This window comes from Equus caballus, chromosome 1 (genome assembly GCF_041296265.1).
Source record: "Equus caballus isolate H_3958 breed thoroughbred chromosome 1, TB-T2T, whole genome shotgun sequence".
NCBI lineage: Eukaryota > Metazoa > Chordata > Mammalia > Perissodactyla > Equidae > Equus > Equus caballus.
Window position 1 is genome coordinate 63,136,150 of NC_091684.1, and position 16,814 is coordinate 63,152,963.

Sequence of the window (16,814 nt, forward strand, 5' to 3'; positions counted from 1 at the left end):
TTATAATGATGACATAAGTGAGTGAAGGAGGTGTATAGGAGCAGAGGTTTTGTATGCTCTTGAAGCTAAGTTGGTATCAATTTAAACTAGCTTGTTATATATTTAGGGTGTTAGTTGTAATCCCCTTGCTAACCACTAAGAAAATATCTAAGGAATATCTAAAAAATATCTAAGCAAGTTTTCTCTATTTTATTAAAATAGTATGTAAAAATTAGTTTATCAGGAAATATACTTGATTGCTAACTTAGAAGTCTTTTAAATTCAGTCAATCACCAAATATTTATTGAGTAACTAATATAATGGGTTTTCTGCCAGGTTTCAATAATTACCCCTATTTCTTCCCACTAAATGTCTAATCAAGAAAGAAGAATTTTCTGATGTCTAGAGTGACTTCCTAGTCTTGGAATATGCTAGATAAAATGTTCACATTTTCGTATTTCCCAGCCACATTTATGCTCTAAAGAGTGTGAAAGCTTGTGCCCATGACTCTCCCTAAAAGTATAAAAGATGTTTCTGTCTCCATACCTTTAAGACCAAAATACCTGAGGATAAGGAGTAGAAGGCACCTATGTCGTCCAGTATATGTTCCCTTTACTCTCAAAGTATTTAGAGTATTGCCATCACTATCAGAAAATGTGAACCTTACCCTCAGACACTCAGATTCTAGGCTTTCAGAATGAGCTAACCAGAACATGGAGTTCTTTGCCCTTCCATATCAGCAGCCACTATGGTAAAATAAAAAGTAATTACTGATACTTATGTTGTGTACTACAGCTCACATAGAACATTTACTTATCTAAAATGAGGTGTTAAAATAAATGAGCAATTTGATATCTGGGCTGTGGGGCCATTGCTGCTGCTTTTATTTCTTTGAAGGTTGCTATCATAATTTGTCTGTACATTAAAAGTAGAGATTTTTTTTTTCATAGCATAGCACAAATTTCTTCTGTCCAAATGTAACTAATGTCAGGAACTCACATACCACACAATTAATGACACTAGCCTTGCTTCACTGACTTCTCTGTAGCCTAACCAGTTTGTATATTGTCCCTGGGTCATCTGAGGAAGCATAAATAGTATTGTGGTCTATGAATAGGCCAAGTCTAGCAGGTGCTATTTACACAGGCTATAGTATAAATGGTATCCTCTGAAGTCGTATGAGGTGATGTTCCTAAATTGAATTATCTCTCATCTTCTAGTCTCGGAAACAAAGATACTGATTCTTGTGTTGTTTGGTGGAAGAACTAGTAGTAGTTTAACGTAACTAGCAAAGTGTAAAGACTTGACACCTAAGGGCTTCTATTCATTCTGAGGGTGAGAATTATTTGGCAGTTGAGAAGACTAGTTGACATTTAGAACAATATTTTGGGGAGAGAAATGGAAGCACCAGATTCGGACTGTTAGTATGATCTGTTCTGAGAGAAATTAGAGGTAATTGACAGAGTATTGGATGACAGACACCAGCCTGTTTTGACATAAGGTCTTTATCTTTTTTTCTTTATAGAATCATGCCATTCTTCTTAATCTCCTGATAGGCATGAGTTTGATCCTTAAACTATTCCTGCAACTTTTTAAAAATGTGATGCTGCAACTTCTGTTCATAAAGAATGATGAGGAGTACACGCAAGCTTTAAAAGCAATGTAAAATAGCGTACTTGAGAGGTTTTTTTTAATAGGTAATTAACCATACGTTTACACATTTTAATCTACTTTTAAGTGCAAGAGAGATTGGCAAATGACTCAATAAAGAAAAGTATTATGTTTAATTGGATAAAATGGTTGTTTACTGGTGTTTATCGCTGTACTCCAAGTAGTCAAGTGATCTGTGAATCTAATTCAGTTTATTGGATGATAAATAGTACTCATAACTTTCATCAGTGTGTGTCAGGGCACCCATTGAAATTGACTCCATACTTTGGGGAACTTTAATTTTATTGTACAATGTAGAATGTTTAAAAAATCTTTTTCTTTCAGTATAAACCTATGACATTATCTTGAGGTATTATCATCCCTGTAAACCAGATTGTCCTAAATATCAGGGATATCTCAGCAATGCTTTCTTGCTGTAAGATTTCTTCTAATCCATAAAAAGAAAAAAGGAACCGCTGGTCCCCTCATATCTAATGCAGCTTTTCCTTTGATAACTTTGTAAACATTTGCCGTTGCCACCATCAACAACTCAAACAGAAATCTTATTGATGGAAAGTCCAAGATTAGAAGTAGTGGCATCACTATCTTCTCCTTAAGAACAGAGAACAACTTTGTATATGCATAGCTATTTTGAAAATCTTTACTGTTACACTCAGAAGGAAATACATGATTTTAAGAAGGGGTGCATTTAGAATACTAATAATGTCCTTTATCCTACTACTGCAGTGATTAGAACTAAACCGCAAAAAAATTAGGAAGGCTGTTGATGTTTGGTCACTCAGTTTTTTCCGTAACCATAATGCCTTGGTCCAAATTATCTAATAAATGCCTCTTCCTCTTGTTCTAGACCTAAGAGCCTGTGGTCTTTTTATAAGGAAGGATCACAACATATAGATGTTAGTCGGACTTATATGATACTCCTCATGAGATGAACTCTAACCATGTCACTAGGATCCATTTGATTGCCCTGATTTGATCTGATCCAAGTGTTAACTCTAAGACCCAATATCAGAGCCTCTGTCTGTAAATAGGATCTAAACCTAGGATCATTGAGTCATAAAAGTGTCTTCATTTCTAAATGATGGAAAATAACTTGTTTGAAGGCGCCAGTCAAATCATATTTTCATTATTTCTCCAGGATCTCTTCAGCACAGTTCTAACTGGAAAGGTTTTTAGCACAAGTTGTGCAAGGTTGAATTTATTCACTATTGAAATAGCTCATAACCTTCTGGTTTTCACTTGTATGGTTTCCTTTCATACAAACATTTAGAAACCTAGAGTAAATCCTAAAAATGCTAAAAGACAGGGTCATTGACAGCTAGAACCTTTAGTTTACTTGGTTTGCTTAACTAACCTAGAGAAGTGTATTATAGTTATGTACCACTTATTCAAGATCATTCAGAAAATATATAGTGAGTTCATACTGTACTACATGAAACAGAGACCAGTCTTAAGGAACTTGAAGTCTGGTAGGAGTAAAAATGTTTATTAAGCACCTACTAGGTACTAGGTACAGAACTAAGCTGGAAATAAGATTAAGTCATGATTCCTACCCACAAGGAAGGAATCATAGTTTGGTAAAAGAAAGAAAGCTTGTGAATAAGTAATTATAAACATGATAAGTACTTTCTTAGAGGTATGTGAAGGCTATAAGTGATCGCATCAAAGAGGAAGTAATCTGTTCTGCTTCTGAGCAGAACCCAGAGAGGTCAGGGACTACATTCAGGAAGACAAGCCTTATCTGAGATTTGTAACTAATAGTGAAAGACAATCTGAGCAGTAAACTTAGTATGTACACAGGAGTAAAAGCATGACACATTTGAAAAATTATGAGTTTGTCAAAAGAGCAATCGCAGGTCAGGGAATGGCAAAAGATGAGATTTGAACAGTGACTGAATTCATGTCCTACAGTTAAGACTTTAGAGAACCATTGACAGGTTTTTAATAGGAGAATAACATGGTCAGATTTGTGTTTATGAAAAAATCACTGTTTGTTCATTCAACAAATGTTTACTGAGCACCTATAATACACCAAGCATAGTTCTGGGTGCTAGGGATCTTCAGACAAATTGCCTTTTCTACAGCCCCTCTTACATAGGTGACCAAATTTTGTGCCACGAGCCCTAGCTCCTTCTCTGGGCACTGATTGAATCAGGGATAGGAACCTCACCAAAGTTAGACAATCCATAGATGGCGAGTCACCTATGAGCTAAGCCAGCAAAGGAAACCAGTTCTTATAGTTATGAGAATGGAGCTAATATGTAGAAAGAAGCAGAGAAAGAACAGGTTGAAATGAACTGCTTTATATAAGATTAAAGTGATATGCTTCATTTAGTGAGCCTATTAAAGATAACAGAAACCTCTTAAAGTAAAAATAAATAAATATATACCAAACAAAGGGGAAACAAGGTTTTAAAGCAGTAATTCCATTTATCATTGTTTTCTTCACGACTTTTCTATAGAAAACTATTTTCATATTCAAAGCAAACACTCATTTATTCTCTTATTTGTCTCCATTTAGCCCTGAAGACTTTAACTGGCGCTTACTTGAAACATTTGTATAAAATTAGAAGAAAACGTGAACAAACTAAGAGGCTTTACAGCAAACAGTGATACTCAGTCAAGTAGTGCACAAGGTCAAAACCATACCTTCAGAAGCAACAATTTTAAATGAGACTTGAATTCCCTATACCCAAAAGTCTCATTTTAAGATTAATAATATTCATGTACATTTATTCATTAAATGCTTACTACTTACCAACTTTTGCTCTAAGTGCTTTATATGTATCAACTGCTTTAATGCTCACAAAAATCCTATGAGATAATTACTATCATTGTCCCCATTTTACACATGAGAAAGTTGAGGCATAGAGAGTTTAACTTGGTTACGAGCTTAGTAAATGGGAATTTACTAGTAACTGGGAATGGGAACCCAAGCAGGCTAGTTCATATTCTTAACCACAAAGTAATACTGCCTCTGTTCTCTATGGAATATTTATGTGCTTAATTTAGTCAAATTTAGTTATTGGTACAGAGCTTAGAAAGGGAGTTTAAATGTCAATTACCTGCTGTATACTGCTTAATCAAAATTTGGGACTTTTCCATGATCATCTTTTTTCAGAAAAATGGTAGCAACATTGCTCAAATAACAACTTTGGAATCACATTTTAATTCTTCTCTCTCATTCTTTTTCTCTCAAAGTCTTGCTTTACTGCAGGACCCTAGGCAGTTGACAACCTCTGGGAGCCTTAATATCAGGTCAATAATACCTACCTCATGGGATTGCCATGAGAATACATGAGATAAAGTAAATATAAAGCACTTGGTGCAGTACCTGACACAGTAAGCTTTTGACTGTCACTTTTTTTACTCAAAAACTACAGTGCATCCCATTGCCTGATATATCAAATCCAAACGTTTGTCTGGCTTTCAAAGTATTGCTGGAAATGGCTGGACCTCCCCCCTTCTCCCATCTAGCATTATTTCTTGCCTTATCTGACATACAAACTTTCTTCTTTCTCTGTGCCTCCTTGGACATATACACCTTTCTTTTCCTCTTGTCTTCGCCATACACATCTTTAAGACCTACCTTAAGTTCAGTTTTCTCCATGAAACCATCTCCAGGTAATTAATCTCACCTTGTTCCTTTTCTTCTATAAATTCCTGTTGCAGTTATAATAAGTATTATTTGTGTGATACTTCACAATTTCTTTCACATATGCTAGATTTCCCTTTCCATCTAGATTCTAAGTTTTTGGAGAAGACAGATCATATCTTAATATTTCTCCTGTATCTCCCACGAAGGATCTAGCAGAGTATGAAGAGCTCATGGTGAGTGTTCAACAAATACTTGTTACCTGATGAAGAAAATAAACTCCTAAGAGCACCTTGTAAAGTTGTATAGGGCTTTGTATTTGACAGGGTGCTTTCATAACATTGTTAATACTTAATCCATATAATAGTCACAGAAAATAGCTAGAGCAAGTATTATCCTCATTTTCTAAGTAATAAATCTGAGTTTAAGTTACATTGCACAAGGTCTCTTGGTAAGTAGTATCGTTGACTCCACTTCCCCCCTTGCCGTTCCATCCATTCTTCATGAGGCTGCCTGACCTTTTTAAATCAAAGATAGGATTGTGTCACTCCCCTGTTTAAAACCTTCCAATGGCTTCCCATTTTACTTAGAATGGAATTCTACCTACCAACTACCACCACCACCAAACACACACACACTCACACACACACACAGACATACACTTGGTCTCCCTACACTCACTATACGCTAGTTACAGTGGCCTTCTTAACCTTAAACAGGCTTAGCTCACCAAACTTGTTGCTAGCCCAAGGCCACTGCACTTAATATTCCACCTCTATATCTTTACATAGCTGGCTCCTTCTTGCTATTGAAATCTCAATTCAAACATCACCTCCTTGGTGAGGAAGTAACACCCCCCGTCTAAATTAACTTTCCTTCAAGTCATACTTCATCACATCGATCTGTTTTATTTTCTTTGTGGCATTTATTATTATTTCAAATTATCTCGTTCATTTTTTCTTACTTATATATTGTTTATCCTCACTAGAACGTAGGTCCCATGAGAGCAGAGGGCTTTGTTTGTCCCATTCACATCTGTATTCCCAGTTTCTAATAGAGTGCCTGACACACAGTAAGCTCTTAATAAGTATTTGTTGAATGAAGTAGCTGAGCCAAAACCAGACTAAAACCAAGGGTCTTTTAAGTCCTAATCCAGTGTACTTCCCACCATTCATCCTGCCTCTCATGAAAGCACTTATACCTTTGGAACTACAATAAGAATTGATGTTTAGAATAATGACATTAACATGTGCTGTAGGATTCTCTATTATCAAAGAAAAATTTGACTCAATTCAATAAACTAAAGTAGAGATGTCATGGTGTATTATTATATTATATTAATACATTTAGAAAAATTTCCAACTGGAAAGACTTTCTGCTTTTTCTTTAGTTAACCAGAAAATTAAATTAACCCAGAACTCTTTATTCCCCAAAAGTCCTTGTTAATTAGGATTGTTGTATAAATCTCTATTATTAGCAGAATTTGTCATCTATTTCATTACCCTGTTTTATTAGGGCAATCTAAGCAGCGTGTCTTTGCTCATATCCTGGTATGTGTATCCTAGTGAAAAAAAAGCATTTTCTGGATCCTCATTTTTTTCCTATTTTTCATGCCATTTGTATAACAACATAGTTTCCTTGTGTCTGTTCCCTATATAAAATAGGAATGATGTTATTGACTTGGCTACTAGGTAAAAGAATTAAATTTAGAGTCTATTTAAAATAAAAGCATTAGTGCTTTGCAACATTGTTTGTGATAGCCGAAAACTGAAAACAACCTGAAAGTCCGTCAATAAAGGACTACTTAAATAAGTTATAGTATATTCATACAATGGACTATTATGTAGCAATGAAAAATAATGAGGACATTCTCTGTTTACCAATATAGAAAGATCTCCAAGTGAAAAAACATGGTTCAGAGCAGCCTGCATAGTATACATTTTTTGTTTTTTTTTTAAAAAGAGAAAAATGTGTTTTGTTTGTATTTGCATAGAGAAATTCTGGAAGTATATACGGGAAAGCAATAACAGTGATAACCAGATTGGAAAGTAGCAGGATTAGAAGCTGGATGAATGGGAGATAAGATGTGAGAGGGAGTTTTTATATAGCATACCTTTTTATATATTTATACTTTTGAACTATATGTATACATTACCTATTTAAAAGTTAAATGAAAAAAAACAAGCATAACTAAAAGCAATATGTGATTCTGGACTGGATCCTGTTCTGAATAAAAAAATTGCTTTAAAAGACATTAGGACAATTAACAAAATTGGAGTATGGAACATAGATTACATAAAATGACAATATTAAGTTTTTTAATTCATCAACTATACCATGGTTACCTAAAAGAATATCCTTGTTCTTAGGAAATACACACTGAGTTATTAAGGAGTAAGGGTATAGTATATGCTCAAATGGCTTGAAAGAATACAAGAACAATATGTATGTATATATGGGAGGAATGATAAAGAAGTTGTGGCAAAATGTTAAAAACTGGTAAATCTGGATAAACATTATATGAGGGTTCTCTATCTTTTTCTTCAAACTTTTCTGTTAGTTTAAAATTATCTCTAAATAAAAGGTTAATAAAAACAAGCAAACAAAACATTATTACTCTGGAAATTACCTAATTATAAAGAATGGCCAGCGTGCAGGAGCCTCTTTTAAGAATCCTACGAGTTCTGGTTTTTACATAGTCACTTTTCACTTTCTGGTGAAGTTTTGGCCATCACTTTTTTGTCTTTTCCATGCCTGGTGATACTCAGTCAGAGGCAGTGGCAGAAGTGGTGACTGCAGTCTACCTTGAGGTTGAAAACACCTGCCTACCTGCCTCTCATCCTGCCATGTATCTTTGTCAATTATATCTTCTCTACAATTTAGAGGTGACAGCAATAAAACAGTGACAAAACAGCATTTTAAAATACCTCGAACAAAATTTCTAAGGGTATTAATTATCATTAATATCATTAGAGGTTGTATATATACAGTGCTAAAATATATAGTTAATTTAGTAGTGATAAGGCTACAGAAACATTTAAATCTAGTTGTTTAGCATTGAGTGACTGCATTTTTTATTATTATTTTTCTCTTAGGTATTATGACATTTTTATGAACTAACCATCTCTACTCTAATTGACTTAGCATGATAGCTGTGTGAAGATGTTTTGATTCTGGGCAAACTGGCCTCTTAAGCAATTAGGTAGTGAGGCTTATGTCATAGTAAAGTGAAGAGTAAATTATTTGTTTGTATAAATTGTCCAGAGAATGTTTGAATTTCATTATTTTGTATTTTAAGCAAGCTAAATTTCATTGTTCTGAATGAAAGCCCTGAGAGTCTTATCTAATAAATGACACCATATAAATCTGGTATCAACTGAATTGTTAGTGTTCGTTTCCTGTCTGCTTGAGGAAGCTCATGGTTTTGTGGTTTTATAGAAATCTGGAAAGTAGGAATAATAATTATTCCCAATCCTTTTTCTTCTCACTTTACAAAAAGTTTGGGAAGAATTGAGAACCGATGGCTCTGACTTTTCTAAAGCCCTTAAGTAGAAGTACTTGATCAAAACTAACTGTCATTTTTCTATAACTAAGGCAGAAAGCTGCTTTTGCTGCTTGTTCCCACCGCTACTCCAGGCATATTTCACACCTAAGGTAACTAGGTCCCGATGAGAGTCATTTGAGTGTCTTGGGCCTCATTGACTGAATAATGCCCATGCCTATAAATGTGTCTTGAGATTTAGTAAGGTACTTCATATGTTCATACAATAGATGCTCTAGAAGGCTATGGAATAAGTCATGCTAGTGAATACTGTTTTAGTTCTGTGGGGTTTTTTTAAACATCTCTGTAAACCAGCTTAGATCATCACATTTCAAAAAATCAGAATATACCAAAAATATAACTGGACTTAAATATTATTGAACATTGTTTAATCCTGTTTCGTTGATTTAGCACACATTTCAGGATCTTGCAAATTTTCAGGGTCATTATATTGAAAGTAGTTCTCATAATAGAACTCTATAGATACAGAAGATAATAGAAACTAGACTGTGCCTGTACTGATTTATGACAGCTCTTTTACATTTTGACATTCTTGTATATATATTTGTATTAATAAGTACAAAAGGAAAATAATTGTACTGTATATTTCAGAAAATTGAACTTCATATGACACTGAAGGATAAAGCATCTCAAGAATCTACACATATATCCAGAAAAAAGTGCAGTAAAACTGCATTCATTTAGAATTTTCAGTAATTTACACCAAGAAGTCATAATTCTTAAGAACAAAGTTCAAAATAATCTCTTCCATTGTGAATTATGTTTTATTCATAAATAAAGATTTATCCAACCAAAAATCAGTAACTTTTTCAAACAAAGAACTCAAAGAATTATATCTAATTGTGGCTTACTTACCTTTATAGGTAATTATTTTTAAATCTGTAATCCAGTAATTAATTCTTATATTAATTCGTACATTACCTAAAATGTTTTATAGACACGTTATGTTATTATGTAATATAACCCTATTATAAATGGTAATGGTGTCATTAACTTAGTTCATTTTACTTATTTAGTGCCTGTTTGTTCTTAGTTTATACTTGTTAATTCCCTTTATAGTGTGACTTGTACTTGGAAGTAATAAAATCAGATTTCTTTATAAATATTTATGGTACAGACCTTTCCCTAAATCACACTGTAACCCTTTCCTAATTATTACTAGTGAAGTCTGCTTACATCTTCTTTTTTCTTTTTCTTTTTCTTTTTCTTGCCTATATAGCAGTATGTACTGCATACTCCCTGGAAGATTTAATCCTGGATTTTTATGTCTTAACTTCCAGTTAATCAAAATCTTGTTAACTGCCATGTAGGTCCTGGTGTTACAAAGTATGGAAAGTTAGTTGCTTAAAGAGTTTAAATAGATGCTTCTGGTATGGAGTCTTCTTAGCACCTACAGTCATATGGTCAAAAGGGACCACTAAGTAAATTGGGTTCTCTTCTTGAATATCAATCTTTCCAGGAGGGTCTTTTTTAAATTATTGTATCTATGCTTATCTCTCATTGAAAGTATCCCTCAGTAGCAGGTAGCATAAGGCAGACAGGACATACTTTTTGAAATTCTTAAGTTCTTTACTGAGACCTTAAAGTTCTCAAGATCTCCTTTTCCCTCCCTCTTGATCTTAGATGAGATTGAAGTTTACAAGTCTTCAGCCACACCAGTCCCCATAAGGGATGCAAATTTGTGATTTCAGAAGTTCCACCCCCAATAAAAAGCACTATCCAATCTTTTGCACATATCCTCTAGGCCAGATTTCATCACAAATAACTCCATTCTATTGTCATGTGCCAACTTTAAAGTACTGTATTAAGTTACTCTGTAGTCAAAACAACCAAGCCCTGGTCCAGACTGCCATAAGACAAGAGCCCACTGCACTGTCCGTTTTGTTCTTCCCATGCATTCAGTGGTAGCTTTCCCTTTTGCTAGTTGACAAATAGTTGAAAGGAAATAGTGAGTCTTTTGTAAAAAGTAGCCAGATTAGATTATTTATAATATGCAACTAAAATCAGTAATCCTTGACACTGGCATGAAGTATTGTAACAGAATAATAGTTACATTTTATTGCAATTTTCTGTAGAGAAACACCCCAGGCTCGTTATTTATAATTTTTAAATTTACGGCTCTTTAACTATCCAGGGTTTCACTGGCAGGAATGCAGTCAGGCTTGAAGCTTTATTAGAGATCCATGATCCAGTCTTTACAAACACTTCCTTTAACTTGTAGTTTCTGTTTAAGTATTTATACTGTCCAGAAAGGTACTGCTACTACTTACAGTCGTTCCCAAAAAATGTGAACTGCCTAGATGTAACACTAACTAAACATGTACAGGATCTGCAGACTAAAAATTACCAAAAAAGCATTGCTTACAGATGACTTTGCACCTTGGTTTCCTTGTACAGAATATGGAGCTCATGCTCTCTCTCTCTTTGAGTGATCAATGATGAAGAACCTTCAGACTTTACTGGGTGAGTTTGTGTATATTGAGCATTACAAAGCGAAGTCAGTCTGCCTTTCTCTGGCTCTAATTGCAGGAAGTGAAGTCACGGCTTTTCCTGTCTTGGATCAAAACCAGAAAGAAATTGTTGATACCAATGGAGCTGGAGATGCATTTGTTGGAGGTACAGACTTGTTTATTTCATACTGACTTTTAAGTTAAACATTGCCTTTAACCCTTGTCTCTACCCATAGCCAAGATTTTTGAATTTAATAGCTTTTAATTTCTTCTTTTAGATAATTAATTCCTAATATTCTTTCCATATGCTACTGTCATTGTAAGTTTTATGAGACTATTTTACTACAGGAAAAATATGTACTTTTGGCTTAAAGGTAATTTACTATTATGATATATGCCAGTCATTTTCACAAGATTTATTGTGTCTGTCAGAATATTGCATAAACAAGCTGCATCAAATACAGTATATAGCATATTCAAAGCCCTTCAGGCTTAAATGTTAACAAATTGTTGTTCTTTAAAACAAGTTGTGGTGAATATTAAACAGTATGCTAATAACGAAGAATGATGTCTTTGCATTTATATTATTTGGTTAAAACATCTTTTTAACACAATAGTTAGAAGTTTATTGTACTAGGAAGGGTTAAATTTTGGTCTGGTTCAGTCTTGGTAAGAACTGGAACAATTTATAAGGACTAAATCATTTTTGGAATGAGTACTCAAAAAATGACATCAAGACAGTTGGAAGATTCTTGGCTTGATGACTTAGATGGATCTAAAATCTGATTTAAAGGTTCTTTTGATACATCTAAACTCATTCTAGTTAGTGGGGTGGTTAAGCTATGTTATAGTCTCTAGAAAGCTTTAGATTCCTGAATGATAACCCGGAAGAGTCTCCTGATTTCCGTTTATTTCTCATAACATCAAGCAAGACAAGGAAAAAAATGCAAATAGAGGTGACCATTGTCCTCCTTTCTTTGGAAGATAATTTGAGTCATGGGAAACCTATTCAAGATTGCCTGATGGTTTTAACTTAGTCTTGTTTAAAATATATATATTCTTCTATTTTAGTAGTCTTTTTCACTGACGTTTTTCATATTTCCTTCTTTGAAACTATTCATGCCTAGTCTTAAATGAGCTATTAAACATTATACTGGCAGCATGCCCCATGCCCTATTCTTTGGAAAGAGTACATACCACAGATACCATTCTATTTGACTGTCATGCTTGCATCTTTTATTTCTTTGCTCTGAAAGTCTTCATCATCGATTAAATGCTAGTATTTTGCAGCTATTTTTTGTATTCCATACTGCATCAGAGCTATAAATCCATTTAGGCTAAAAATATCTTATCCAGAATTGGGCCAAATTCCATAATACCTCAAGGAAACACTGTTAATTTCTTGGTTAGAAATTGATTAAACAGGAGTCTTAGTACAGAAACTTTTAACATGTACCCTGTGTTTACATTATTTAAGTACTTTAAAATATTCTAAGTAAGTATTCTATTTCTTTGACATTTAGTAGGGCACATCGTGAGGCCATCCTAGATATGATGGTGATTTGATTAGCCACTACCTCTGACCCTAGAGTAACAGATTCCCTTAGAGACACCTAACTACCTGTAATCTTTCTTCGAGTACTAAGTAGGAATATACAGACTTTTTGAGGGAGAGAGGAGCCGTTCATAGGATGCTAGGAACAGCTAGCTACCTATTTGTGTTGAGGTTAGGGTGATAAATGAGCTACCTCCTCAAAGCACTTGGGCTCTTTGTTACAGGGTTTTTAGCCTCTCTTTTATATCACTCTACTTACATAGCTTCATTATATACTTATTGTTGGGGTACAGTGAGGCAAGTAAAAAGGAAAGAATGTGGAACTGCGATCTGCAAACTTTTTTGTAAAGGGTCAGATAGTGAATATTTTAGGCTTTGCAAGCCATATACAGCCTGTTTTGCATAGTTCTTGTTTTGTTTGTTTTTTTGTTTTATTTTTGGTTTTTTAGAACACTCTAAAAATGTAAAAACCTTCTTAGTTCTCCAGCTGTCCAAAAGCAGGCACTGGGCTGGATTTGGCCCTCTGGCTATAGTTTGCCAACCCTTTGTGTAATACGTTGGCAGCTTCCTCACTTTACTCACTTTCATCATACCCTGGGTCCACATACTGGATTTCGCTATACATATTGAAATCATATAGAGAAAGTGGAAGGCAAGCTGAAATTAGGCAGGACTTCACTGGTAATACCTCAATTAGGTTGCCGTTTTTCTCACTTTAACCCTGCTCTGATCAGTTCCTGGGATAATCAGGTCCTGAAAGACTGAGTCATGCAAGGAGATGAATACTCTAGTGTTATTTTAATAATGAAATACTTATGTTGGCATGTTCAACACATTCTGTCTATGTAAGTCAAGCTACATAGTAATAGCAATAGATAACATTTATATAGCACCTACTAGCTATCTTAAGCACTTTACATATATTAACTCATTTAATGTTTGTAAAATCTCCTTGAGGTAGCTTGTTTTTAACCCCATTTTACTGATGAGAAAACTGAGACATGAAGGTTTAGGTAACTTGCCCAAAGTCTCATAGCTAGAAAGTAGCAGAGCCAGGATTTGAACCCAGATAATCTGGTTCCAGAGTCAATGCTCTTACTCACTGCACTATGCTACCTGTCTAAACTTTTAGGGAAATCTCATCATTAGGACTGAGAACCACAGACCAGCCTTACTAACAAAAGCTGGTTTTGCCAAAAAGAATCTTCCTATTATCTAAATAGATGACATTACTTATTGAACAGGAGCTTTTGTTATCTGATAGGACTCTGAAGACTCTAGGGCAAGACTGTTGCAGAAAAGAAAGAGAAAGTGAAAGGGAGGAGAATTGAAGAACTGTAGTAACCAATGAGTTTGAACCAGAAGCTTCTGTGCTAAGCAGTAGAATGGATTGTACTACAGAGATACAGAAAGTCAGATCATAAACTTGTTTGGTCAGCATGGAATCTGAATACAGTGAGTTATAGCACCAAGCTGATGCATTCATCTTAATAGAGATGATCTTGTTAGTTAGAAATATTCAAAAATTCCTTGGTTAAAACCCCCTACTCTCATCTCTACACTAGGGAAGCCTTTCTGCTAGGACTGGAAATACTCCAGCTGTTGAAACATACTCGCCTACCTTGTACATGAATGAAGAGACAATGGCAACTTTTACATTTACCATGTAGTTTCTTTCTTTGCTTTATTGCCTGATTAAATGTCTCCTTTCTGATTGACTCATTCTATCTTTAGATAGTTAATGTATTCTATTACTTTCAAGTCTAGCTGGCTTAAGAGTATTTCTGTCTTTTGTGACTTTGCATAACTATATTCCAGTCCTAATTTCAAGTTCTTTGTAAAGCATTACTTCACCTACCATGTGCTAATCACAAATCCCGGTACCAGAGTACCATGTATTCTTACTAGCTGCACAAGAGATAAATGACTACATCATAGATTTTTGTGTATAATTTTTTTAAGATTGGCCCTGAGCTAACATCTGTTGCCAGTCTTCTTTTTTTCTTTCTTTCTTGTTCTCCCCAAAGCCCCCCAGTACATAGTTGTATATTCTAGTTGTATGTCCTAGTTCTGCTATGTGGGACACGACCCTAGCATGGCTTGATGAGGAGTGCTAGGTCTGCGCCCAGGATCCGAACCAGCGAAACCCCAGGCTGCCGAAGCGGAGCATGCAAACTTAACGGTTCAGCCACAGGGCAGGCCCCTCATGTATAATTTTTAAATGAGTACCTCAAATGTACATAAATTAAATTTGTGGTTCCATTTCAAGGGTTTAGTGAGTGGCAAATCTCTCTGGCATCTACAAGCATACCTCCATGTTCTATTTGGATATCTTAAGCTCTTCGTAACATTTGCCCCTTATTTGTCATTAGCCAGCCCTGATGGAACTGCCCTATTCACATTCTCCCTCAAAAGCCCAAGTGCTACGATTGTACCCTTGGCATTGGAGACAATTGTATAATCTCTAAGTATGATTTCCTAATTTCCCAGGTCAGGAGAAAATTTCTTCCTGTTGTCCTGCTGTGCTTTGTCACAGCAGGTCTGCCTTTTCATTTGGAACTCTCTTTGTCACTGCCTTAGTAACAAATGGAAAGATTGAGAACATTTTGTGACAGACACTGTCATTGTTCCCAGTGAAATCTCTTCCCCTATGTCTTCCCAGTAAATGAAACTGAGAAGAAAAATCATAACAAATAACATGAAAGGGCACCTAATCAATATGTTCCCAGTGGACTGTCAATACCAGCCTGTGTTAATCTAATGTGATTTAGTTGTATGTCTTATGGCAGCTGTAGGCATATGCACTGTACCTACAAATTATCTTTAGACTAAAAGTGAGTACATCTTTGACAGATTAAACCCAGGAACATATATATAAAAGACTAGAGACCTCACCCAAGGCCAGCATTTTTAGGATTAAAAAAGCTTTGTTAAATGTGGTTGGGTCCTCTGTAGCTTAGAACAGTTTATTTTGAATGATAGTAAAGTAGCTGCGCTACCTCTAATACTTATATTTTCAAATTTCTCATAAGAGCTTTAGCAGAGAAGATGTATTACCCTAAAAGATGTTACCTACAATATGCAAATAACTCTTAAAGCCACTTTGCAATCACAATGTAAATAATTATTCTATTTCCCAACTAATAAAAAGGAGCATTAATTTCACTTTCTAATTTATGTTCAGAAAGGAGTTTCAGTTAAAAAAAAAAAAAAAAGATTTAAGTTTCCAGAAGAGGGAGGCTACTTCTTTTTCATGTTGGACCTACGTGTACTTCTGAGAGCCACAGGGATTCTCTAAATTACCTTCGTATTTTCTATTCTCACCTTGTTTGTCTGTTCCCACACATTTGTAGCTTCCTCTCCCATTCTCCTTAATTGCTGTTTTCCAACATATAGGTCACACAATGTTATTTGAGTTCATGACTAGTTGGTAGTCAATATGAAGTCAAAACAAGACAAACTTTTACTAACTAGACTGCATAGAAATTGAAAGAAAAAAGTTTACATCTGAACACTTTTCAGCAGGGGGAAACCATTACTTTGTCACATCTGAATAGTCTAAGCTAGCCAAATTGAAGTGGGAATTTCCTGCCAGATGTTAGTTCTTTGAGCAATCTGTGAACATCTAAAGAAGGTATGTGCTAGAGCTATAGCCACTGTGGAGGCTTGCTCCTAATAGATAGCAGACATTTCTTGTACTACCACTGGTCAGAAGATTGTGCAGCCTGTCTGAAGCTAACACTGTTTGCTCTTGTTAAATGCATAAATGTGGAAGGTGTAGTTTGGAAGGTACAACATCATGACTCACAGGTATTATGTCAAGAGTGAACACTGCATTGAAATGACCTCTCAAATGTAGATGATGAAAGTTTTGTTTCATTAATTAAAAAAAGGTGAGTCTGAGCCACCAAAGGTATTCCAGATAACTTGAATAAGATGATTTAATAAAGTCAGTGAAGATCAAAATAAGCCTCTAAATGTGAATGAAAATAAAGAATCTGA

General features: G+C 34.9%; 1 protein-coding gene across 6 annotated transcripts in view; it reads left to right on the forward strand.

The window, feature by feature from the left end:
- ADK (adenosine kinase) overlaps positions 1 to 16,814 on the forward strand; it is a 523,666-nt gene that overhangs the window by 483,845 nt on the left and 23,007 nt on the right. For all 6 annotated transcript variants that reach the window (XM_023625334.2, XM_070227663.1, XM_070227653.1 and 3 more), the window contains one exon: positions 11,337 to 11,423. In XM_023625334.2, coding sequence (XP_023481102.1) covers positions 11,337 to 11,423 — 87 coding nt within the window. The remainder of the gene's footprint in view (positions 1 to 11,336; positions 11,424 to 16,814) is intronic.